General features: G+C 41.0%; 1 protein-coding gene across 1 annotated transcript; it reads left to right on the top strand.

Moving 5' to 3' along the window:
- The first annotated feature begins 3,323 nt into the window (after positions 1 to 3,323).
- On the top strand, positions 3,324 to 7,931 carry LOC137737526 (Double Clp-N motif-containing P-loop nucleoside triphosphate hydrolases superfamily protein). Its single transcript, XM_068477037.2, has 3 exons — positions 3,324 to 5,177; positions 5,619 to 5,916; positions 6,029 to 7,931. Exons 1-3 carry the CDS (start codon positions 3,925 to 3,927, stop codon positions 7,676 to 7,678), a joined length of 3,201 nt encoding a protein of 1,066 aa, XP_068333138.2. The 5' UTR covers positions 3,324 to 3,924; the 3' UTR covers positions 7,679 to 7,931.
- Positions 7,932 to 27,437: the final 19,506 nt, after the last annotated feature.

The following is a 27,437-nucleotide window of genomic DNA, read 5'->3' on the forward strand; positions in this document are numbered from 1 at the left end:
TTGTAGGTTTTTGGTCCAACTTCCAGAGCTCTAAACGAGCTCAAATCTTAATCAAAATTGATTATTCAAAGACCTAAGTGAAGTAGGAAATGTAGGGAATAAATCTATACTGGAGCGGGGTCGAGACATGGTCTGAGTTAGCAGGAAAAATCCTCTGAAAGTGGCCTAACGGGTCAAGCTTCCAAAATTTCTAGGAAAATTTCCCCCGAGATTGTTTTCTGCATCAACTCTACCAAATTTCATTGTGAAGGTTAAAGACCTTATCAGAAGTCCCAAAAACAAAAAGATTTAAGGTTGAGGGCTCCCGAGCCTTACCCTTGGTCGGAAAACTGAAACTCGCCCGAGTTTGCTTCGTAGATGGTGATGTATTATGGCTTCCATACTAGCAAAGGCAACAGAGATGAAAGAGATGATGATGAAGAGGGAAAGAGTGTCATGCTAGACACAGGTGGTCTTGGTAAGGTTCGCCGGAGAGATTACACCATCTCAGTGCCGCCGAGGAAGAAGGGAGAGCTATGAAGGTTGAAAGAGAGAAATCTGGGAGAAGAGAGGGAGTTGAGAGGGTTAAAGGGAAGAAGATAAGGTGGCATCACAAAAGGGTGAGTAAAGAGAAGGAGCTCGGCTCTATTGTTGGTATAAAGAGAAGATAGTGCTTGAGAGAAAAAGAGAGAGTGAGGGGAAAAGCGATGAGACAGAGAAGGATGCACGAGGAAGGAAACATGGGAGAAAGGGAAGGAATGGGGTGTGGGCCCCACATGGCACACAACCCAAACCATAAAAGGCGAAACAAGAATAAAAATTATCCCCTGTAAATGTGAAACTATCAAAACGTCCTTCACGCTCCGTACTTTGTAAAATCTTCGTCGTAGCTCCAAATTTAGTTATGTTTGCACCTATGCGTTCGTATCATCGCGTACTACACAAATACGCCAAAAGAACAAGTCATACGTCTCTCTAAACAATGGTTAACGGAAGTCAAAATCCCTTCCTCTAGGGGCATTTTCATCAATTCACACTTTTAAAATTTATATTATCGTAAAATTAGGGATGGGTTGCCACACCTTGGGCACGTGGCTTTGATCTTTGATCAAAGGTGTTTAGTTGTTTTGCAAGTACAAATTTGTCAAGACTGAAGACGGCGAATTTTTGCTACCACAATGGAGTCAAACACGAATACATTTGTAGGCTTAGGTTGACTATAGACCACCTTGATAACATTTGCAAGAAAATGTCATCCCCTAAACTTAGTGTTTATAAAGATTTCCACTACAATAATTAGAGTATTACCTTACTCTGCACCAAGTCCAAGACCCACAAAAAATCTCACTCTCAGAAATTTGATTTGATGAATGGATTGGACTAAGGATGAGAAAGTAACAAATCTTGTCCAGAATGACCTCTGGATCTTAGCGTGTGTCAATAGCCTTGTTGGCTGAATGATAATGATTTGCTAACACTTGCAGAAGATTAATCAAATTGTTGCATGAGAAGTTCAGTATGACTTTGATTTCATTTGTTCATTCACCTTGCCCCACATCAAGTTCGAGGATTTTAATAATCGCAATGTATAACTAAGAGAGGGCTTCCTTCCTAGTCCCAGTCGAATGTTCATCCTTAGTGACCTTAAACAAAAAGTTCATTAGGGACTTGGTCTCTTGCACGTGGGATAGAAAAAAACCTTTGGAATCCCTTTGACATACCCTATATGCGTCAAATCTAAGCGTTTCTGATCAAATTACACTTAACTGACTTGGTGAAGTTAGTTCCACGAATCAAAGCTCTGATTAAATAAAATTCCTCTTGAGGACTTCCTAGTCTGGATGCCTCATTGGACTTGCTTTGGGCACGAGATTGCAGCAAAACGTACTTAACTTAGTACACTAGTCCCGGATAGAAGTAATCGTACTTCGGGCTGGAGTTTAGAGCCATTACTCGGATGATTTTTGGGTCGCCCTTTCGATTACTCCCTCGAATGGCCAAAGCCTAGGTTTGGGTCCGCCTAATCGTAAACACGCTTAATACGTCTCAAGCCTCTTAAGCTGTTAACCAAAACACCACAGAATGTGCTATAAAAGACCCCTTTGACACAAATACTTTGAATTTTTTTAGACTACACTTTTGCATAGTTTTCAAAGTAGTGTGACATGTGCGATATTGGGTTATTCCTTGTACCGGCAAAAAAAAAAAAAAAAAAAGGGAAAGAACAAACAAAAGTTATGCAATAATCAAACTAAATTCTTATTATAAAAGAATGGGTGTTTGATGGGTGGTGTGATTGAATCCGTATTGGACTACCTACATATCTCCAAACTTGGAGAATCAAATCACAGGTGTAGTTCTAAGAAAAGATGACACAATGTATGTTTACATCATCTTTGACGAAGGTGCCTTCACTTAGGCACGCTTTGGAGTTGCTTATCCACGTCTATGTGTAGACTGATGACATTGAAATTCTTTGCAGTTGAATTTGTGCCTTGACTTAGGGGTTTTGTTCTTTCTAGAGTGGGTTTAGATATGACCTTTTTTTATTTTATTTTATTTATTTCTTTTTACAAACAATAGCTTTAATAGGTTAAATTGTTAGTTGTTTGCGAGAAGGAGAATCGATGGGGATTAAACCTGCACCAAAGTAGATATGTATGATTGTTTTCCGTCACTGTGTTAAACCGCCATCTGCTGATATGGGCTATGCTTTTAGTGATGTGAGTTTTTAGTTGCTATGTATATTTTGTCAACTTTAGCTTGCCATTTGGAACTATTGTTCTTGCAGTCATCTTGAAATAGTGTCCATCATTGATTTATTTCAGAAAAAAACACCAATCATAAAGAAAAACAGTTAGAAAGAATTTCATCTTGACAAGAAAATGAACTAAAAAGGAAGTAAGCAACAAAAATCTAAATCAATAAATTGAAAAATAGACAGAAGATGACATTAATAAAATGAGATCGGCAATGCTGTGATCACAGAGCATTTTCCAGAAATCCTTGAAAACTGTTGGCACATCCAATTTCCCAACTCTCTCTCCATTTGAGAGACCCAAAGCGACTAAACTTCCTCTAGTTGGGTTAGTTTGTCATGCAAGCTTGTAATATTTGAAAAGGTTGGGTTTATTTTTATTGGTATGCTACACTTATCATTTATTGTACCATCTCTAATAAAAATAGAAGCCGTCGACGCATAAGAATCTCATCTCTATTACAGAAATGATATAAATAATAATACAATTATGCGGTAATGGTAGCGTTTTTACTGTTTTATTCCTTTCTTTTCCCCACTTCTTTTTATTTTTTTGATAAATGCTACTGATTCAAATAGATAGAGAGAGAGAACAGAAAAAGAGCGGGGGAGAGAGAAGAAAGAGAAAGGAAGAGAGAGAAAGAAAAGGAGGTTCTTGTGAAGGAGGGGGATCTCATGTGCCCTTTTCGCGTTGAATTCTCACACATATACACACACTTGGTGAAAGAGAAAAAGCAAAACAAAGAAAGGGGAAGGAGAAGAAGAAGAGAGAGAGAGAAAGAGAGATCGGTTTGTGTCCTTGAGTCTTTTGGGTTTGTATGAAAAAGCTAATTTTGTAGATTGGTATTCTGTGAAAATGCAAATTTGTCCAATTTGAAGGCAGCATCCACACCTGGACCTGACCTCTCCCTGTAAACAACAACCACTTTGATTTCATTTGCTGCTGCTGCCTCTGTCTCTGCCTCTGCCTCTGGTGGGGTACATCCTTTGCTGATAAGCTTGAATTCTCGCAACAAACACAACCCTCCAAAAGGCAAACGCTCTGAAGAAACTGCTTTTGCTGCTGGTGCCTGCTTCTGCTTTTTCTTGGCGTTTTTCTGCTCAAAACCCAACTCCAGCACACATCGAATTCCCTGGATTTTGATTTGGATTTGGCTTTTGGTGTTTGCTCCTTTGAATTCCAAGAAATGAGAGCGGGGCTGAGTACGATCCAGCAAACGTTAACCCCAGAGGCGGCGAGCGTCTTGAACCACTCGATTGCCGAAGCGGGTCGACGGAACCACGGTCAGACGACGCCGCTACACGTGGCAGCAACCCTTTTGTCCTCCCCCACCGGCTTCCTCCGCCAAGCATGCATCAAATCTCACCCGAATTCCTCCCACCCTCTGCAGTGCCGAGCTCTGGAGCTCTGCTTCAGTGTGGCTCTGGAGCGGTTGCCCACTGCCCAAAACATGAGTCCCGGTATGGAGCCCCCCATCTCTAATGCTCTCATGGCCGCCTTGAAGCGAGCTCAGGCTCACCAGCGCCGCGGCTGCCCCGAACAGCAGCAGCAACCTCTATTAGCCGTCAAAGTCGAGCTCGAGCAGCTCATCATCTCAATTCTCGATGACCCGAGTGTTAGTCGGGTCATGCGGGAGGCTAGTTTCTCTAGTCCCGCAGTCAAAGCCACGATTGAACAGACGCTCAACTCTTCTGCCGCCGCCGCTGCTCACGCCGCCGTCAATTCCTCCCCAATCGGATTGCAATTCCGCCCCGCTGGCCCCACGGTGCCACCCGTGAGCCGGAATTTATATTTGAATCCGAGGCTGCAGCAGCCGCAGGGAGCTGCAACACAATCGGGACAGCATAGAGGGGAAGAGGTTAAGAGGGTTGCTGATATTTTGTTGAGAACGAAGAAGAGGAACCCAGTTCTGGTTGGCGATTCGGAGCCTGAGGCCATGACCAAAGAGCTCTTGAGGAGGATTCAGAGCAAGGAGTTGGGTGAAGGGCCGCTGAAGAATGTTGATGTCCTTCATTTGGAGGAGGTTGTTTCTTTGGATAGGAATCAGATAGTGTCAAAAATGAAGGAATTAGGGGGTTTGATTGAGACCCGGTTGTTGAATTTGACCGGGGGAGGGGTCATTCTTGATTTGGGTGACTTGAAATGGCTTGTGGAGCAGCCTGCGAGCTTTGGAGGAGTTCCAGGTCCAGGTCTAGTTTCGTCTCCCGTCCAACAGCAGGTGGTTTCGGAGGCAGGGCGGGCAGCAGTGGGGGAAATGGGGAAGCTATTGGCGAGGTATGGAGAGGGTAGTGCAACTGGCGGCCGGCTTTGGTTAATTGGGACTGCTACTTGTGAGACATATTTGAGGTGCCAAGTCTATCACCCTTCAATGGAAACTGATTGGGATCTACAGGCAGTGCCAATTGCTGGCAGAACGCCACTTTCAGGATTGTTTCCGAGGTATGCTTGGTGTTCTTATTTGAATTACAAACTAAACTCTGTAACCATGCAACTTGTCTCTGCACTTTTGTATTGTCTGGTTTAATTTTGCACATGCTACACGATTATATAGAAAGATTTCGGTTGATTATTTCTTTCATGTTCAATGGATGCTATCAAGAATTGCTGCTTTCGGAATCTTGAATAGTTTTAGTTTTGTGTATGCTCAGAGACTTGCTTTATTTGGAAAATTGGATAACTGATGGAAATATTTTTTGTTTTTTGAATGGGGCCAGGCTTATTTCTAGTTTCAATTTGAAGTTTTTTGAATCAGACTTGAATAGCCTCTTAGATGCTCTTCAACCTAATGGTATTATGGACATGTTAGGCTTTTTTGGGGGGCTTGTTTACCCTCTTCGTCGAGTTTTTCTATGTTTTTGCTGACGTATGTTCTCTTTTTAGGATTGGGGCGACCAATGGGATCCTTAGTAGCTCAGTTGAATCTTTGTCACCAATGAAAGGTTTTCCATCGACATCAATTCCTCAACCAAGACTTTTGTCAGAGAACTCGGATCCTGCTCGAAGAGAAGCATGTTGCCCGCAATGTACAGAGAGTTATGAGCAAGAGCTTGCAAAACTGGTTGCCAAGGAATCTGGGAAATCATCTTCTGAATCAGAGGCAGCTCAACCACCGCTACCTCAGTGGTTGCAGAATGCTAAACCCCGTGATGTTCATGCCAGTACATTAGATCAGACGAAGGTGTGTTCTGCTCAAATTGATCTAAACTTTCTTCTGCTATTCATTTGTCTCTCATGGTGTTAAAAGACTTTTAAGACATTTAGTTAATGGTATTTCATTTTTGTCATCATAGACTACGGAACAAAATTTGATCCTGAAGCAAAAGACTAATGAATTACAGAAGGAATGGAGAGATACATGTTTGCATCTTCATCCTAATTTTCATCAGCCCAGTTTCAGCTCGAAGAGAATTATTCCAACAACCCTCTCAATGACGAGCTTGTACAATCCAAACTTGCTTGGTCGCCAACCATTCCAAACCAGATCACATGTGAATAAGAATCTTGGGACTCTGCAACTGAGCACAAATCCGCTGACCAGCCAACCATCTGAACGGGCAATTTCCCAACCAGAAAGCCCTGTAAGGACAGAGCTGGTTCTTGGCCAAACAGAAGTCACTGAATTCACCTCCGAGCAAATGCATAAAGAGCGCATCAGAGACTTTATGGGCTGCATGCCTTCTGAACCACAAAACAAGTTACATGAAATGCAAACGGAGGATAAACAATTGTGTCAAATAGACACTGATTCATTCAAAAAGCTTTACAAAGGTCTAATGGAGGTGTGGTGGCAGCAAGAAGCAGCAGCCTCTGTGGCTGAAACTGTGACACAATGCAAGTTGGGCAATGGAAAGAGACATCGTGCTGGGTCAAGGGGAGACATGTGGCTGCTGTTTATGGGCCTTGACAGTGTTGGCAAGAAGAAGATGGCATCAGCACTTTCAGAACTGGTATGTGGGTCCAACCCAGTGATGATCGGTCTTAGCTCCCAACGTGGTAATTTGCAATCAGATATGAGTTTCCGTGGTAAAACAGTGGTGGATCGAATAGCAGAAACAGTTAAGAGAAACCCTTTTTCAGTAGTTGTGCTTGAGGACATTAATGAAGCTGATCTGATAGTTCGCGGTAGCATAAAACGAGCAATTGAGAGAGGTCGTCTTGCTGACTCTTATGGCCGTGAAATCAGTCTTGGAAATGTTATTTTCATCCTTACAGCAAATTGGTTGCCGGAAAATCTAGGGCCCTTGTCAAACGACAATTCACTTGAAGAAAAACTTGCCAGTATAGCGAGGAGCAGCTGGCAGTTAAAGCTATCTGTCTGTGCTAGGGCTGCAAAACGCCGTGCCAATTGGTTAACAGATGAAGACAGGGCCACAAAGCCTAGGACAGATACTGGTTCAGCATTAGGATTCGATCTGAATGAAGCTGCGGATGCTGAGGGTGACAGAACAGACGGCTCGCTTAATTCAAGTGATCTTACGGTTGATAATGAAGATGACAATCGTCTCAATAACAGAACCTTACTCAAAGTCACAACCACATCAGTACCCCAGGAATTACTGGATAGTGTTGATGATGCCATTGTGTTCAAGCCAGTGGATTTCAACCCCATTCGGCAAAACATCACAAACTCCATCAGAAAAAGATTCTCAAAAATAATGGGTGAGGGGATTTCGTTTGAATTACCAGAGGATGCTGTTGAAAAGATCCTGACCGGGATATGGCTAGGCCGGACTGGCTTAGAGGAATGGGCAGAAAAGGTTCTCGCCCCGAGCATCCAGCAACTCAAGTCCTACCTTGGTGGCAGCACTGGTGTGATAGCCGACGAGTCATTGGTGGTGAGGCTTGAATCTGATGGTGCTTCGGACGATCGGAGCCGGGGAGATAGGCTCCCTAGTAGCATCAATGTGGGTGTGGTGCCTGAGGGGTTGAGACAAAAATGATGTTGGATGGGGGGTGGGGGGTGGGGAGAGAGTTGGTATTTTTCATGTTGTACATATGATCAACGGTGTGGGGGGCAGTCAAGACATCTGGGATTTGGGAGGGTAAATCGGTAAAGATAAAACTGTTACAGGAGGGAAAACTTTGGATAGATTGACGGAACCATTTTTGTTTTTCCCTTCCTTTTTCTTTATTATTTTCTCATGTTTTCAGCTCTAAAGTTTATAGCATCTTATAATCATAAATATTTATTAATTACGTGTTATAATTGATTAATAAGACGAGGCATTTCCTCTTTTCTTTTTTTTTTCTCTCTCATGGACTCTTTGTTTAATCAGTGTTTGTTAGGACCTCTAATTTGACTCTTTACTACAAGAAACCCTACTTAAGGCAGCACGCCACTATCTCAATGTAGAACGAGAGAAGTCAACTGATGTGATAGTGTTGTATTTGTTTATATTTGGCTATAATATTACGTGATGTCTCATTCAGTGCTATGACGTTTTATGCATGACATTACCGTTGCAAGATTCATTAGATCACTATAATAATATAACGTATGTATATATGTACACACGGCGTATGTATATTTGTCCTGCTGTGCTCTCAAAGGGCAAGGAGAAGAAGACTCGTCGTCGACGTCCTCCCCCCATTAATATCGCTCGTAATGCGCGAGAGTGACGAGAGGGAAAACGAAATAAGTAAGAAAGACAAAAAGTGATACTTCGCGTCTACTCCATATCCTTTGAATATATGCTGATGTGCATATACAAATTATTAAAGCAGGTCCTCCTACTCGCTCCATCAAATCTCAAATCTCAAATCTCAAATCTCAAATCTCATTGAGTTGGATGATGAGCTCAGCTCATGTAAACCCAAACCAACCCAAACCCTACCCAACCCTACCATGCATCATGTGTGCGTGTGTTCTCATTTAACACCCACCCCCCTCCTTTCTTCAACCCCACTCTTTCTCCAATTATACAATTCTACATCATCATGCATCCTTTGAGTTTTCTTTTGCTCGGTCACACACACATATTAACGTCAATTTTGTACACTCAGCTCAAATATCTGTACAACTTAACAAGGAGATGTAGGACTAGGATTTGCACCCCTACTCTTTCCATCTCCTTTCATCCCCTCTTCTCACATTCTCTATTTTGTCTTTCTCTTTCTATAAAAATTTAATATAAATGTTGACATGATTTAACCGTGACCGTTCAAATGAAAGGGGAGGGAAGGGGAGAGAAAAAAAAAGACGAGAGAATCCTACTCCGGAGATATATGAGGGGTACGTCGACAGCTATACATTTTTTCTAACAGTAATCTTGTGCTTTCCCAAACAAGGAGATATATGAGGAGTATGTCAGAGCCAAAGTAGGCTCACCTGATTAGGCAGTCCGAACCTTGGTGGTCTCACACACTCCAGAGTGATGGACGGGACTGATCCTGTCAAGAGGATTGTTTGTCTACTAAGTATGAGAAACCTAATCGAGCACTGATTAAGAATGGATTCCGATGATCTTGGGAGTCCGGGATTCGGGTTGCCTAAGAGCAATCCACTCAATGAACAGTGATAGACCTCATGAGCAGTTGAATTGGCCAAATGCATCTCCACCCCCTAAAACTACATAGCCTAGTCAATTTTATTAAAATATTATTAATTTTTATTATAAAATAATAATTTAATTTTTAATAGACGATGAGGAACTGAAAAATTAGGCCACTCTACCACTAACCTTGAAGGCCCAAAATAGTAGAAGCTCCCAGTCCGTCGGCAACCTCCCAACCCCGCCTCTTTCTGTCAACACTCTCACTCATGGCTCCCCCCAAAATATTGCTCTCTGGCGATGTTTCCGGCAACCTCAAGCAGCTCTTCAAACGCGTCGTTTCAGTCTCTCTCTCTCTACCTCTACCTTTACCTCTATATTCTTTTTCTAGCTCCACTAGTTATTTAATTTCTAATTTTACTGAGTTAACTCATTCTAGGTCAACAAATCGGCGACGGGTCCATTCGACGCGCTGTTATGCGTGGGCCAGTTCTTCCCCGACTCAGCGGACCAGCTCGACGAATTCAATGACGACATTACAGGTCGGGCTCAAATTCCCCTCCCAATCTACTTCATTGGCGACTAGCAGCGGTCTTCCTAGGCAAAATATATATATATATATATATATATATATCAGGCTCCCTTCGACACCACACTGGCGTCAGCATGGCGTTAGATGGATCGATCCATGGCTATGTCGATTCTGGGCTAGCCTGGAGATCGGCTTGGGTTGGGTGCCAACCAATCTGCTGGGCTGGAGTGGATTGGTTGGGTGTTGGGCCAATAATTTGACTGGGTGCCAACCTAAAGGTTCCCCGAGGAAATTGCTCTAAACGAGCCCCATTTATTTTAAGGCACGTAAATAATTACGCTAATGTTTAATTCTAATTAGCCCCCATAACAAGTGACAACTGTGTAAGTTAAGGATAGAGATGTGAATTTTAATTAATTTGAACTCCCTAACATGACATCCTTCCCTAATATAATTGTGTATGCTGTTATTGGGCTTTCTATTGTGGAAAGATTCATTTTGATTGTGGGTAAGAAATTAAGGCAGTGGCAACACATAGAAAACAAAAATGCTATTTTTACTATCTATTTGTATTATTATTTGTATTATCTCTCTATTAGAGATGATCCACATATGTTGGCCAGCCTACCTCTATTAGAAAGATGATACAAATAAATGACAAATGTGACATTACTCGTGAGAAAAATGTTCCTGTCATAGCTCACATAAACTAATACAAGCAGTCTGCATGGCACCAACCATGCATGATGCATGTGTTCATATACAAAAAGAACAAATCATGCATATGTGTTTTTAAGATTGCTATTTAGTAAAACTCTGACCACATACACATATAATACTTGCAAGTTCCAAAATCATATACATCATGAGGGACTTGGAATAACACCACGATGTGTGTGTATATATAATTACCAAGAAAACAGAATAATAATAACAATAATATAAAAGCTGTAAATAATTATTATATTATCAACAGAGAATTTGGAAGTAAGATGGCGGTCAAGCACAAGGAAACAAAGGGGTAGTTTGGGGATTAAAATAAGGGGGAGGGGAGAGAGAGAGAGAGAGACAGAGAGAGAGCGAGAGAAGGTCGTCGCCTCCTCTTTTTGCAGAAATCAGAATATTACTTGATCACAATTGGAAAGCTGCACTTGTGTTGTCCACATGCAGAAAAAGTAGATGATAAAAAAAAGGCAGGGTGGCGTTTTCTTCCTTCTCCCAACCCACAAACCTTTGTGCCTTTATGCTTGTGTCCCTTCTTCCAGTCACATCTGCCTTTTTAGAATGAAAACAAAATACTCCAACCACTATCCCTCTCTTTCCTTTCCCCACCATCCAGACCAGATAATTTCTTTATTTATTTTTATTTTTATTTATTTATGGAATCCTAGATCATTATACATAGACTTCGTATTTGTGTCGTGTTCCTCGTGTATGTGTTATTTTCATGTTATACCTGATATCTTAATAGATCATGTCATTAACACCTATTAAAATAAACGGTTAATATGATCCTATCAAAACTCGACCTGTTACTATCAACAGGTAATATGACCCAATTCATTATTCGTTAAAAAAATATTTTTAATCAATAAATAATCAAATAAAAAACATAATACTAAAGTAGTATATACATACCACATTGTTACATAAATATTAGTTCAAAACATAAAAACACATATCTTTCAAGTATTACATACCAAGAGCCTAATTAAAAAAAAAAACATTAGTACACTATAAAATATCAAATGTTCAAGGATATGCAAAGTGAAGCAAGTTATGTTTCCAGGTTGTAGAATATTGCACGTTTTGTGACAATGAAACCCTTCAATTTTCATCAATAACCAGGGGAATGGTATTGGAACTTTGACTTGATATGTTGTCTTCAAGAGTTATATTATTGATATTGTGATAGCCCGTCCCGTGAATTTTAAAAACATACGCGTGAAAAGACGGTTTTGCCCCTAGCGAGATTTTTCGTTGTGTGGTTGTTCTTTTGATTGGTGTGGCTGGTTGTGCACCACACACACACTCCCAAATCCCCCACACCCTTTCCCCCTATCCCTGCACCCTGTCCCGAGTCCCTTTCCCTTCCCCATTTTCCATACAACGTACGGACACACACCCAAACCCATCAAACCTTCACAGATCGAAGGAACAAAGTACATATTCATGCTCGTGAGGCTCGTGGGAGTCCAACCATACCCATTTCAGGTAAGGTTACCTTCGTTTTCACGTCGAACTCGTGATGTCTGATTTGAGGTACTGTTCATGCACACGTGATTTCTCACATTTTAGGGAATTTCAAGCTTGTAGGAAGCTTGGTGTGGTCCCTAGGAGACTCGGGGTGGTTCGTTTGAAGGTTTTGGATGTCGGTATTGTGAGTTTCGAAGTTGGCCGGAAATGGTGGAGTTTTTCAGGTGAGATTTCATGGATTTTAGCACTTGAAAGTGGTCTGATTGTGTTCCTCGTGTTGTAAGCTTCAATTTGGTACCAATTTTGTGAAATTTGGTTGAAAAACGAAGAAGATAGGACGTTTTAAAGTTTTCCCGATTTTCCAGCGCCAGCGACGGCTCCGGAGGCTCGCCGGAGAAGACAACGGAATATTCGGTCAAATCTGACGGAATATTCCTAATGCCGTTGACAGTTACCGTTAGGGATAACGGAATATTCCTGACGGCGTCAACTGACGCCGTTAGCGAGCCAGGCACGTGCCTGCGCGTGGCCAGTGCGTGGGGGAGCGTGCGACGGGGAAAAATTATTTTAAAAATATGGGGATGTTCCTGAGGTTGAGTAGATCACGTTGGTGTATTCATACACCCTATTTGAGCAATGTATGAGAGGTTATTTCTAAAGTTTGGTTATGTACTTTAAAATTAACGTTTTTATAGTTGTTTCGCATATAGGTGAGACGTATCCCGAGGACGAGCGTGGTCACTCGAGGCAAGGGGGTTACGACCCTTCTACTTACCAGTGAGTGGGCTTTTGGTTTTCCGTATATACCTATATACTTATATTTTTCCCAGAAATTGATTTTGATTCGTTTATTCGTTATATGCCATGCATTACATTGCCGTTTGTCATGCATTGTTAGTTGCATTTATACATACGTATATTGGTGCTGTGGACGCACAGGTAAGTGCCAGGTGAGTATGACTTTATATTTACATCCAGTAGTGATTTTAGAAACTTAGTGAGCTCATAACCTGCACCCCCGGTGTTAGTGCTCCCGCCCAGAGTAGGGCACAGTCCTTCACGTGATGTTCACCTCCCGCACCACACACTCATCTTGGATCCAAGTTAGGTGCACAGTCCCGTCGTACAAACCACTTTAGGTGGTTCCGACTCGTAGGTGACCCGCGATTATTCGCCCAGCCTTCACGTGATCATAGCACTAGAGCATACTTATATTACACCCAGGCCTGTCGTACAGACCACTTTAGGTGGTTCCGACTCATGTGCAGGTATAATTAGTGAGATGGAGATTCGAGCTCTAGATTCAGCCGTACAAGTCACATTAGGTGACTCCGGCTGACAGTTACTTGTTATTGATTGATGTTTCCTGAGCATTTGCATATTACTTCGAGGCATATTGCATGGCATGCTTTTCGAGCATGATATATATATATTCTATTTTCTGGGAAGTATATAGGTTTTACGGCGAGGGGTTAGAACTCATTTATTAAATTGGTTTTCGAAAAGCTTTGTTTTTGCCCACTCATGCTTTTGTTTTGCGCCCCTCCAGGTTCTAGTTGGCTAGCACGTTTGGTGGATTCCCTGAAGACTTTCCCGGCATATCTGACAGACCACCACCAGTGTAGGACCACCTTCGGGTGTGCTTTTGTCGTATTGTTTCCTTTTGGACTGCATTAGGTGTTCTTGCTCTGAACTTAGGATTCACACTCGCTTGCACTTGTTTTATTACTTTGTGTAACGCTAGTTTTTAATTATTCGTACTATTTCTATTATTATTTTATTAGCTTCCGCACTGTGCACTTGGTTACGTCACTTCAACGTGACGGCCAGCATGCCCTGATCTTGATCGGGGTGTGTCAGTTTGGTATCAGAGCCTAGGTTTGGCAGTCCTATACTTTTGTGAGTATTCTAATGGTTTTGTTGTCTTCTATCAGAATTATGCCGCCTCGTCGGGAACCACGTCGCTCTGCTGAGCCTAGTTTCCCCGATATTGCTCAGCTGGGGGAAGCTATTGCTACAGCTATTCATTCGGCGATTCGCCCTCCCCAGAGGACTCCTCTGGAGACTATGTATAATTTGAAGTTGGATAAGTTTGAAGGTAACGAGGGTCATGAGGGTGCAGAGCGGTGGCTAGAGCATATTGAGAAGACTTTTCATGTTTTGAATAGTCAAGGGAATCTTCCTGTCGAGAAGTGGGTAGAGACGACCTCGTGGTTTTTGGGTAAGGATTCGGCATCTTGGTGGGAACAGGAACTTCGTCGTTTGACTCCAGCTGAGAAGACTGATTGGGATGTTTTCAGTGAGTTGTTCAAGAGAAGGTTTGTGCCCCTTGAGTACATTGACCGTAAGAAGCAGGAATTTACTAAGTTGAGACAGGGGAAGTTGACAGCGAATGACTATTACTGGAAGTTCACTGATTTGTCTCTCTATCATCCTGAGATTGCTAGTAATCCGGTGGAGATGCTTCGTCGTTTCCGTTTAGGCACTAGGAAGAAGTGGCGTTCGATGGCGACCACTACCCAATGTGATACTTACCAGGATTTTTATGAGATTCTGTTGAGAATTGAGGATTCAGAAAATATGTCGAACAAGAGTGATGAGGAGGAAAAAGATGGTAATCAGAAGAAAGATAATAAGGGTAAAGGTCAAGCGTCGCTCGGGCCTCGTCGGACTCAGAATTTCAAGAGGGGTGGTACTAGTTCTAGCTCTTCTAGCGGTGGTTTCAGCGCTACTGGTCAGGGACGTGGAGGTAGGTTTGCTGGTGGTGCTAGAGGCCAGAGACAGGGTGATGGTGGTAGAGGTAGATCCTTACTTTGCCGCAGGTGTAATAATCGGCACTTTGGTGAGTGTAGGCGTGGCAGCAGTAGTTGTTTTACTTGTGGGCAGATGGGACATCGGGCTGCGAATTGTCCCCAGAGTCAGCAGCAAAAGCCGCAGCAGACTTTCTTGCCGCCACCTGCACCGATCCAGCAGATTCCTGGCCCTGGTAGTTATGGGCAGACGGCCTGAGGTGGTGCCTTCTACTATCAGGGTGATGTTGTCCCTTATGCCCCAGGACAGTATCAGTATCCCCAAGACCTGTATTCTCAGGGTGGTTATCCTCCGTATCCTGGCGGCTATATGCCGTATCCTTCGGTTCTCAGTGGTTCCAGGGAGGACAGATTCAGCAGGGAGAGATTGCTTCGAGTAGTGCGGGGTCTTCGAGGCAGTCTGGTCAGCCCAGTCAGGGGCGTGGCACTCAAAGTCGTGGTGGTCAGGCGAGCAGAGGTCGAGGTGGACGACAGCAGACCCAGGGACGTATTCACAACATTTCTCTGCAGGATGCTCAGAACAATCCGGATTTGATCATGGGTACGTTAAATAACCTTGGTTATTTTGCTAGAGTATTAATTGATTGTGGTGCTACGCATTCTGTGATTTCTCATACATTTGCTCAAATGACGCAACCTCGCCCCACACCTTTAGGGTATGATTTAGAGTTGGCTATGCCCAGAGGGGAGAGATGTATCGTAGATCGTGTGTACCCAGGGTGTCCAGTGATAGTGGAGGATGTTGTTATGCCAGCTGATTTTATTCCGTTAGATATTGTTGACTTCGATGTGATTCTGGCACAGATTGGTTGCATTTCTATTGTGCCAATATTGACTGTTACGGGAAAATAGTTACGTTCCATCGTCCTGGACTACCTGTAGTTACTTTTGTGGGTGAGCAGAGTAGGGTGAGACATGGCGTTGTTTCTGCTGTGCGAGCGAAGAGGTTGTTATCTAAAGGTTGCCAGGGGTACTTAGCTCATGTGGTGCTGGATGAGGCTGCTCCTAGTAGAGTAGAGGATGTGAGGATAGTCAGACACTTTCCTGATGTTTTTCCTGAGGATTTACCTGGCTTGCCGCCTGATCGAGACATGGAGTTCACTATTGAGTTGCTTCCAGGTACTAATCCCATTTCCTTGACTCCTTATCGTATGGCTCCCGCCGAGTTAAGGGAATTGAAAGTTCAGTTGCAGGAATTAGTGGATAAGGGTTTTATTCAGCCTAGTACTTCACCTTGGGGAGCTCCAGTATTGTTTCTGAGGAAGAAAGACGGAACTTTGAGGCTATGAATTGATTATCGGCAATTGAATCGGGTAACGATTAAAAACCGTTATCCGTTGCCACGTATTGATGATTTGTTTGATCAGCTTCGAGGTGCTTGTGTATTCTCCAAGATTGACTTGAGGTCGGGTTATTATCAGCTAAAGATTAGTAGGGATGATGTTCCTAAGACGGCGTTCAGGACTCGTTATGGTCATTACGAGTTTCTAGTTATGCCATTTGGATTGACGAATGCACCAGCTGCTTTTATGGATTTGATGAACCGGGTATTCCAGCCATATTTGGATAGGTTTGTTATTGTTTTCATTGACGATATTCTGGTGTACTCTAAGTCTAAAGTAGAGCACGTTCGACATCTTACCTTGGTGTTGAAGAGGTTGAGAGAACACCAATTGTATGCTAAGTTTAGCAAGTGCCAGTTTTGGTTAGACCAAGTTGCGTTTTTGGGGCACGTCATTTCAGCTCAAGGTATCTTGGTGGATCCTCAAAAGGGGGCAACTGTGGAGAAATGGGAACAACCGCGAACCGTCACGGAGGTGAGGAGTTTCCTTGGTTTAGCAGGGTATTATCGACGGTTTGTTAAGGATTTTTCTGTGATTGCTTTACCACTGACGAGATTAACGAGAAAGGATGTTAAATTCGAGTAGGATGATAGGTGTGAGCAGAGTTTCCAGCAATTGTAGTATTGTCTCACTCATGCACCTGTTTTGGCACTCCCGGACGATAGTGGTGACTTTGAGGTCTATAGTGATGCTTCTTTGAGTGGTCTGGGATGTGTGTTGATGCAGCATGGTAGGGTAATTGGTTATGCTTCACGACAACTGAAACCACATGAGTTGAATTACCCTACGCATGATTTGGAGTTAGCCGCTATTATTTTTGCGTTGAAGTTGTGGAGACACTACCTTTATAGAGAGAAATGTAGGATCTTTACAGATCATAAGAGTCTTTAGTATCTTCTTACGCAGAAGGAACTTAATCTTCGTCAGCGGAGGTGGATGAAGTTGCTTAGTGATTATGACTACACGATTGATTATCACCCTGGTCGTGCAAATGTAGTGGCTGATGCACTTAGCAGGAAGTCTCAGGGTCGTATCAATGCATTGTATGCTAGTCGTATTCCTCTTCTAGCAGACTTGCGATCTACGGGAGTGAGGTTAGAGGCAGAGGATCGTGAGGTAGCCTTGCTTGCTAATTTTCAAGTTAGACCAATTTTAGTTGATCGGGTGCTTGAAGCATAGGTAGCTGATAGGGAGACTCAAGAATTGATCCAAGCTCGAGATCGAAGGAGGAGGAGAGACCTCAGAGTTCGTGATTCGGATGGCATGTTGATGCAGGAGGGTAGGATGTTCGTGCCTAATAATTTGGATTTAAAGAAAGCAATTCTCGATGAAGCGCATATCTCGGCTTATGCCATGCATCCAGGGGCTACTAAAATGTATCATACCATTCGACCATTTTATTATTGGCCGGGTATGAAGAGAGAGATAGCTGAGTATGTTAGTAGGTGTGCCGTTTGTCAGCAAGTCAAGGCAGAAAGGAAGAAGCCGTTTGGGTTGTTGCAGCCGCTTCCCGTTCCAAAGTGGAAATGGGAAAATATTACTATGGATTTTGTGTACAAGCTTCCGCGTACACATAATGGTTTTGACGGCATTTGGGTGATCGTTGATCGGCTTACTAAGTCAGCACAATTCATTCCAGTGAGGGAGAAGTATTCTTTGGGCCGATTAGCAGAGTTGTTCATCTCGAAGATTGTGAAATACCATGGTGTCCCTGTGAGTATTGTCTCGGATCGTGATCCACGATTTACATCTAAGTTTTGGGTGGCTTTTCAAGAAGCTTTGGGTATAAGACTACTCTATAGTACGGCGTATCATCCTCAGACGGACGAACAATCGGAGAGAACCATTCAGACTTTGGAGGACATGTTGTGAGCTTCGGTGTTACAGTTTGGTGATGCTTGGCACACACGGTTGGATTTAATGGAGTTTGCCTACAACAACAGCTTTCATTCAAGTATCGGTATGGCACCATTTGAGGCATTGTATGGTAGATCTTGTCGCACACCGTTGTGCTGGTCAGAGGTTGGAGAGAGAGTCTTGGTGGGCCCGGAGATTGTTGAGGAGACTACTCAAAATGTTCAGGTAATCAAGTCTAACTTGAAGGCAGCCTAGGATAGGCAGAAGAGTTTAGCAGATCGTCATGCTACTGATAGAGTGTATGAGGTTGGCGATTGGGTATTTCTAAAGCTTTCACCGTGGAGAGGTGTTGTACGGTTTGGAAAGAAAGGCAAGTTGAGTCCCAGGTACATCGGACCATACATGGTCACCGAACGGGTTGGTGAGGTAACTTACAGGTTAGAGTTGCCTCCGAAGTTGGCTAGAGTACATAATGTGTTTCACGTGTCTATGCTTCAACATTATGTTGCCGATCCATCTCATGTGATACCTCCTCAACCCTTGGAAATCAACCCGGATTTGACTTATGATGAGGAACCAGTAACGATTTTAGATTGGAAGCAGAAGGTTCTGAGGAACAAGACGGTGAACTTGGTGAAAGTTTTGTGGAGGAATCACTCCATGGAGGAAGCTACGTGGGAAACTGAAGATCGGATGAGAGATTTGTATCCTCTCTTGTTCTTTGATCACTAGGGGTTGTTGTATGGTTGTTTTGAATTTCGGGACGAAATTCTTATAAGGTGGGTAGGTTTTGACAGCCCGTCCTGGGAATTTTAAAAACGTACGCGTGAAAAGACGATTTTGCCCCTATCAAGATTTTTCGTTGTGTGGTTGTTCTTTTGATTGGTGTGGCTGGTTGTGGACCACAAACACACTCCCAAATCCCCCACACCCTTTCCCCCTATCCCTGCACCCTGTCCCGAGTCCCTTTCCCTTCCCCATTTTCCATACAACGTACGGACACACACCCAAACCCATCAAACCTTCACAGATCGAAGGAACAAAGTACATATTCATGCTCAAGAGGCTCGTGGGAGTCCAACCATACCCATTTCAGGTAAGGGAATTTCAAGCTTGTAGGAAGCTTGGTGTGGTCCCTAGGAGGCTCGAGGTGGTTCGTTTGAAGGTTTTGGACGTCGGTATTGTGAGTTTCGAAGTTGGCCGGAAATGGTGGAGTTTTTCAGGTGAGGATTTCATGGATTTTAGCACTTGAAAGTGGTATGATTGTGTTCCTCGTGTTGTAAGCTTCAATTTGGTACCAATTTTTGAAATTTGGTTGAAAAACGAAGAAGATAGGACGTTTTAAAGTTTTCCCGATTTTCCAGCGCCAGAGACGGCGCCGGAGAAGACGACAGAATATTTCGTCAAATCTGACGGAATATTCCTGACGCCGTTGACGGTTACCGTTAGGGATAACGGAATATTCCTGATGACGTCAACTGACACCGTTAGCGTGCTAGGCACGTGCCTGCGCGTGGCCGACGCGTGGGGGCACGTGCGATGGTGAAAAATTATGTTAAAAATATGGGGATGTTCCTGAGGTTGAGTAGATCACGTTGGTGTATTCATACACCCCATTTGAGCAATGTATGAGAAGTTATTTCTAAAGTTTGGTAATGTGCTTTAAAATTAACGTTTTTATAGTTGTTTCGCATATAGGTGAGACGTATCCCGAGGACGAGCATGGTCACTCGAGGCAAGGGGGTTACGACCCTTCTACTTACCAGTGAGTGGGCTTTTGGTTTTCCGTATATACCTATATACTTATATTTTTCCCAGAAATTGATTTTGATTCGTTTATTCGTTATATGCCATGCATTACATTGCCGTTTGTCATGCATTGTTAGTTGCATTTATACATACGTATATTGGTGTTGTGGACGCACAGGTAAGTGCCAGGTGAGTATGACTTTATATTTACATCCAGTAGTGATTTTAGAGACTTAGTGCGCTCGTAACCTGCACCCCCGGTGTTAGTGCTCCCGCCCAGAGTAGGGTACAATCCTTCACATGATGTTCACCTCCCGCACCACACGCTCATCTTGGATCCAAGTTAGGTGCACAGTCCTGTCGTACAGACCACTTTAGGTGGTTCCGGCTCGTAGGTGACCCGCGATTATTCGTCCAGCCTTCACGTGATCGTAGCACTAGAGCGTACTTATATTACACCCAGGCCTGTCGTACAGACCACTTTAGGTGGTTCCGATTCGTGTGCAGGTATAATTATTGAGATGGAGATTCGAGCTCTAGATTCAGCCCTACAGGTCACCTTAGGTGACTCCGGCTGACAGTTACTTGTTATTGATTGATGTTTCCTGAGCATTTGCATATTACTTCGAGGCATATTGCATGGCACGCTTTTCGAGCATGATATATATATATATATTCTATTTTCTGGGAAGTATACAGGTTTTACAGCGAGGGGTTAGAACTCATTTATTAAATTGGTTTTCGAAAAGCTTTGTTTTTGCCCACTCACGCTTTTGTTTTGCACCCCTCTAGGTTCTAGTTGGCTAGCACGTTTGGTGGATTCCCTGAGGACTTTCCCGGCATATCTGACAGACCACCACCAGTGTAGGACCACCTTCGGGTGTGCTTTTGTCGTATTGTTTCCTTTTGGACTGCATTAGGCGTTCTTGCTCTGAACTTAGGATTCACACTCGCTTGCACTTGTTTTATTACTTTGTGTAACGCTAGTTTTTAATTATTCGTACTATTTCTATTATTATTTTATTAGCTTCCGCACTGTGCACTTGGTTACGTCACTTCCACGTGACGGCCAGCATGCCTTGATCTTGATCGGGTTGTGTCAGATATTTTCAATAAATTTTTCCACATTAGTACTCTCTTCCACATAAAATAAGATAGGAAAATTAAACATTGTAAACCATTCAAATTATGAGGACGAAAAATAATTATAAAAAGAAATCAACAATATATAGTACTATATATATTATAATAAAAATATATACCCCTCCCTTAAAACCACTATTCATAAAGGTTTGTAGGGTTTTAAAAATTCAAATGATGATGTACCCATCCTCAGAGCGTAGAGGCATCACGAGTGTTTACATATTTTACACATTTGTTCGTACTTGTACATTAATTATTATAATTTTTTAATGTGATTGGTATTTTTTAATTACTTTGATATTTATATTTTTTTAATGTGTTTTATTATGTTTTCATCTCACTTTTGAGAGAATACCACATGTATAAGTATGACTGTCACATCCCGGCCCAGGGCGGATCACTTCCCGGGCCCGCTCCACCACCGTAGCACGATATTGTCCTCTTTGGGCTTACCATTCTCTCACGGTTTTGTTTTTGGGAACTCATGAGCAACTTCCCAGTGGGTCACCTATCATGGGATTCCTCTAGCCCCCTTCTCGCTTAACTTCGAAGTTCCTACGGAACTCGAAGCCAGTGAGCTCCCAAAAGGCCTCGTTCTAGATAGGGATGAGAATATACATTTAAGGATCACTGTTAGGTCATTGACTCTATAATTGAAAGTTAGTCTTTTTACTAATTCTAATACTATTCTAGTTTATTTGAATTTTGGACAATATGTCAAGTAAAATTTATCATATTAATGATAATAAGAAACTCTCATAAAAAAATAAAACTTAAACTTTTTTTAACTTATATAAAATACTAAAACTATAATAAATATTAAATATACAATAAATATACTATAGTTATTGTATTTTATAGTAAGTGTTTTAGTTTGTTAATAACGGATTCTTAGCATATGACCCAATTAGTTATCATGTTGACCCAACATCTGTTATTTTTGTGTCGTGTTACCGATCGTGTAAGAAATAATCAAATCTAATTACGTCATGAGTATATACTATTACGATATTATTTCATATACTAATAACGCAAAAATATGTGTGAATTTTTTTTCTTTAGATTCTTATATTATGTTCAGAAAACACCACCACCTCAGCGGTGTAAATATGACATACAATTTCCTATCTAGAGTAGACAAGATTACTTAAAATCTAGTTGGACCATCGATCATATTAAGTCAGCGCAATCTACAAATATATATCACCCATGTGGGCAAACCCAAAATAGCAGATCAAAACTAAAGACATCCAGTGCATGTGTTCTGAATTTTGACAGGTCAGTTAGAAGGTTGATAAGGTGTCTCCTGGTATCGCAAAGAGACATTAGATTATTTTTTATTTGGTTTTGTTGCAATATGATTCTATGAAAAATAATTCATATTATTGAAAGAGGTATTCGGCTAATATTATAAAAGTTCAGAGTTAATCGTTTAAAATTAAAATAATTATCTAAAATTAAAAGCTAAAAAAAAAAAGTTCAACTCCTTTAAAGTAGATGAAAAAATCGACAAGTAACTCTGAAAAGTCAGCCGCACATAGTGATTTCCCCTAAGCTTTTCTTTTATTTCGCATCACTATTTTTCCCTATTTTCTCCACATTTTTCTCCCTTTATCCCCCACTTTTGACTAACTATATGCGTAGCCCTACGGTTCTTGTTTTGTTTGGGTTTGAACAAATAAAAATATAAGTATAAAAATAGCGGTGAGCAGCTATTTCATTGTATGTAACCATAAGATTTTTATTTCTCTTTTCGGAATCAAACTCAGACCTTTTACAACTACTTGTAGACCTGATAATTTTTTACCCGATTCGCTAATACAACATATAAACAATATGAAAATAATAGGTTTCGGATAAACATGATAACTAATCGGATCGTTATCAGGTCATATGGTAAGAACACATTACTAACTGGTCCTTAACAAGTTTACATGAGGGTTACATACTAGTAAAATACAATAGTCATATACATATGTAAATATTGTATATTAAATATTTATTATTGTATTATTATTCTATAAAAATTAAAAACATTCAAGTTTTATTCATTTAAAATACAATAGTCATAGTTGAATTTAAAACATTCAACTAGATTTTTTTTTATGTTTAGTTTGGATTTCAGTGCAATTATTTTAAATTTTACACTAATATACACGTATTTTGGCGTATGTTGTTATATACCTATTTTAACTTTTTGCTTTATAAAAGTATTGTATTGTAGTATTATACTGAAGGAGAAGGAAAGTTGGAGTTTGGAGGCATGAAAGAGGGATCACTGCACTCCCGATCGTGATGAAATGACATTCTTTTTTATGCAACCACTCCCTAATTTTACGTTTTATAAATTTTAAAAGCGTGAATTGACGAAAATGCCCTAGAGGCAAGGATTTTGACTTCCATTGGCCATTGTTTAGAGAGACGTATGAGTCATTCTTTTGGAGTATTTGCGTAACAATCATCACCGCGAAAGCATAGGCGAAAGCCATTTGTGAGTCCAGATTACAATGATATAGTTACGGAAGTTTGAAACCGTTCTACTAAACTATAGGTTTTGAATTAATTAAACTCCCACTATGTGGGAATGAGAACCAATTAGAGGCTTGGTTTCGGCCTAATCAGGTATATGTTGTTGAAGGGACCAATCAAATTAAAAGAGTAATGGTCCATTACTGATTGGTCTTGGACACAATTATAAAACTTGTTCCACTCATTGAGATCTTCATTTCTGTAAAATTTGAGAATTTTTAGAAATAGTTGATTTTTCTGGCGAGTCGGGGTGGCGGACCGTCATGTGCGACAGCGTGTGGCGGCAGCATGTGGGTCGAGACCCCACCTGCCCATCCTAGGCTAATTTGGATGCCCTAATTTCATATGTGAAGTATGATTAACAAAATTCCATTGTCTAGGTACAATTTTGCTAAGGTCTGCCACTTGGTCATTATTTGAATCGACGATCTGACCGTTGGATCATCACCAAACTTTAGTAGGTTATTATTCATAATATTTGAGGACCTTGGAAACATACAGATCAGAAATCCGACGTACGGATCTTCTCGAATTGGATTTGTAAGTTCGTAAAATAAAACGTTGACTACCAGTTGAATTTGAAATTGGTGGAGATCCAACCGTTGGATTGTAATGAAACTTTAGTATGATGTTTTAGAAGCATAATGTGGATCTTTGGAAGTTACGGATCCGAAATCCGAGGTACGGATCTTCCCGTTTGAGTTACGTAGGGTTGTAGACCCTACCATCGACCTTTGACCGATGGTTAACTTTTGGTCAATGGGTTTCAAATCATTTTAGAATGTCCTTGGGGATGTGTTTTATGTAAGGTATGTTTCCTATCACTAAGAATTCTGAGATGTGATTTGATAAATGTTTTAGGCGCCGATCGTTCGTGACGCCTCAATATTCATGCTAGGGAGTTACAACGTGAACCTCAGGTGAGTGGGTCTTTTCCTTTTTATAGTATATATATGACTGATTGATAGTTTCCACAAATGCTTTTAAATTGATTTATGCATTTTATGCCATGTCTTATATATATATATATATATATATATTTTTTTTTTTTTTTAAATACTATGATATGGTTGAGTTTTAGATTGCATCATGGCATATCCATATATAATTGTTGTGAATGCTTTGAAATGCTAAGGTGAACGCGGGACGTGTAGGTAAGTCCAGGTAAGGTTATGTAGTGGATTGAAATGGTTGAATCAATTTGGAATGCATATGTTCATATAGTGTTCATCATTGCTGCACCTTGGTGTTAGTGCTCCCGCCCAGGGCCAGGGCACAGTCTTCACGTGTATGTTCACCACCCGCACCGCACCCTCGCCTTGGATCCAAGTAGGTGCTAGCCTGTCGTATAGACTGCATTAGGCAGTTCCGACTTGTAGGTGTCCCGCGCATAGCGCCAGCTTCACGTGATCGTAGCACTAGAGCGTTTATTATTACAACCAGCATGTCGTACAGGTCACATTAGGTGACTCCGACTTGTGTGTTAACATAGTCTAATGAGTAATAGGTGCAGTCGTGCAGGTCACATTAGGTGACTCCGACTGACAAGCTAGTATAGATTGCTGAGCACATGATCATATCTATATTACTGTTGAGCTATTATGCTGTGGCATATTTCTAGACTTACAGTTAGCATGCATTTGATTTTCATACTTATACTTAGTATGATATTTTGAAAACTATACATGTTTTACAGTGAGGGGTTATAACACTTTCAAAAAGGTTTTTATAAAACAACATATTAGGTCGGGGTGTGTCATTTTCACTAATGGGAAAACTCTGAACGTAATATCAACGATCCAACCTATTCATCTTCCTACCTCCTCTAAGAAGTCTGGCTTCCAAAAAAAGAAAATCTGAAAAAAAAAAAAAAAAAAAAAAAAAAGAACAAAGCAAAACAAAACGAAAAACAAAAAAACAAAATTTGGTGAGAAGAATGGAGCATAAATATAAACGACAATCAATGGTTAACTTTAGATCTATAGTTTTTGTGATTATAGTGGCAGGAGTTGAGCCCTTCATGAAAATTGTAAAACTTGTCATAACGAGCGTTTATATAATTTTTTTTTAACATTTTTCACACTTCTACATTAATTAAAAAATTTAAAAAAAAAAAACCCTTACTTAAACAATAGCCAGAGAATTTAACCTTATTTATGTGAGATTAAATCTTTATTGTTGGATATCCTTGAACATTTGGTATTTTGTAGTAATGTACCGTAATGTTTTTTCATTAAGCTCTTACTTTTGGGTACGTAATACTTGAAAGGCAAGTGTTCGTTTTTTTTTTTAATGTTTTGAAGTAATATTTATGTGACAATGTGGATACTAATTTAGCATTTTGTTTTCCATTTTTTCGGGTAATTATGTTTTTCATTTTCATTATTTATTTATTTAAATATATTTTCTTTAATGTGTAAAGGGTCGGGTCATATTTGACACATCCCGACCCAGAATGTCCATTAGGACTCCGAATCGAGCTGTGCTGGCCGACACCTTGAAGGTGATGAAACCATAGTACAAGAGTGCGCTATGAGCGAGAATGAACCCATTTCACACGTGATGTCAGAGCATAAGTACAGTACAATAAGATAGGGTGAGAAAATTATACCATTGAAGATAATCTCCAGTACCAATATTTGCTAAGAATCCTCGTCAATATGAAAGCTCAGCTACTAAAACCTGGAGGGGCGAAGAACAAGGGTGAGTGGGCATGAAAATAAAGTTTTAATAAAAACCTTTTGAAAAGGTTGTAACCCATTGCCGTAAAGCAAATATAGTTTGCAAAATATACATACTACATATAATATGAAAATACCTACCGTAGCCTGCAAAATCACAAGATTGCCATATGTCGCAATATTGAGTAAATGAACATATAACAACCAATAACACATAAACTCGCCTAAACAAACATATCATATTGGGTCATCGACATATGCTGATACACGAGTTTATGTAGAGGTATTTTGACATGAGCAAGACTGGGTGTAACAATAATATACACTCTAGTACTACAATCACTTGAAGACTGGTGCTATGCGCAGCACATACGAGTCGGAGTTGCCTATTGCAACCTATACAACAGGACTAGCACCTACAGTGGTTCCAAAGTGAGCATATGGTGCGATGTGCACATACATGTGAAAGACTAGCCCTGGCCCGGGCGAGTACCAACACTGGTGCAGCAAATGATGAGCTAATAACATAATTATAATCATGCCACAGCCATTCAACAATTCTAGTCAATATCATACTATTCATGACCATAAATATAATTAAGGCATCCCCTTATAGTAAGCTTACCTATGCATCCCGTAGGATTATTTCATCATTTGCCAACAATAAGGCATTTCTTATAAACGTAAGTTTAATCAAGGCAATCACGTAAAGAATTTTCAAATAATTGTATATATGGAAACTAACCAATATATATGTGTGTGTGTGTGTGTGTGTGTACGTATATATATGTGTTATATATATATATATATATATATATATATATCAAAGAAAAGACCCACTCGCAATTACTTGCGATGTCACATCCCTTTGAGCTAAGAAAGCTTGAGTCACCGATAATAATCGCACTTAAGCATAATATTAGGACCCATTAGTAAAACTCCAATAAAACAATTAGATTTGGGAAAACAGAGTGCGAATTTGGAATCAGAGCGTTGAAATATGCTAAGGAGGGCCCTAACATATTTTACAAAAAGTCAACGGTTAAGCTTAAAAGTCAATCGAGATGCTCCGGTGGGCAACTATGTTAAAACTTAGGAATTTTACTAAATGGATGGCAAAAATGGACTTGGGGTGTTGAAATTAGCCTAGAAGCGTTTTCGAAAAGTCAACGTAAGGAATATTCTTGAGAATATTCCCAGCCTAATTAGAAATGGGCCAGACCGGTTGGTTATAATGGCCCAAGGGATAGTGCTAGAAGGGATTGGGTCGGTTGGGCTAGACTGGGTTTTGGGCCTAAGGCCCCTCTTTTTTTTTTTCTTTTTCGGGCGGTTGCCACTACAACCGCTAGATTTCTGGGTAGTAAGAAC

The sequence above is a fragment of the Pyrus communis genome, chromosome 13 (genome assembly GCF_041283825.1).
Source record: "Pyrus communis isolate YQ-2024b chromosome 13, ASM4128382v1, whole genome shotgun sequence".
In the NCBI taxonomy this organism is placed as follows: Eukaryota; Viridiplantae; Streptophyta; class Magnoliopsida; order Rosales; family Rosaceae; genus Pyrus; species Pyrus communis.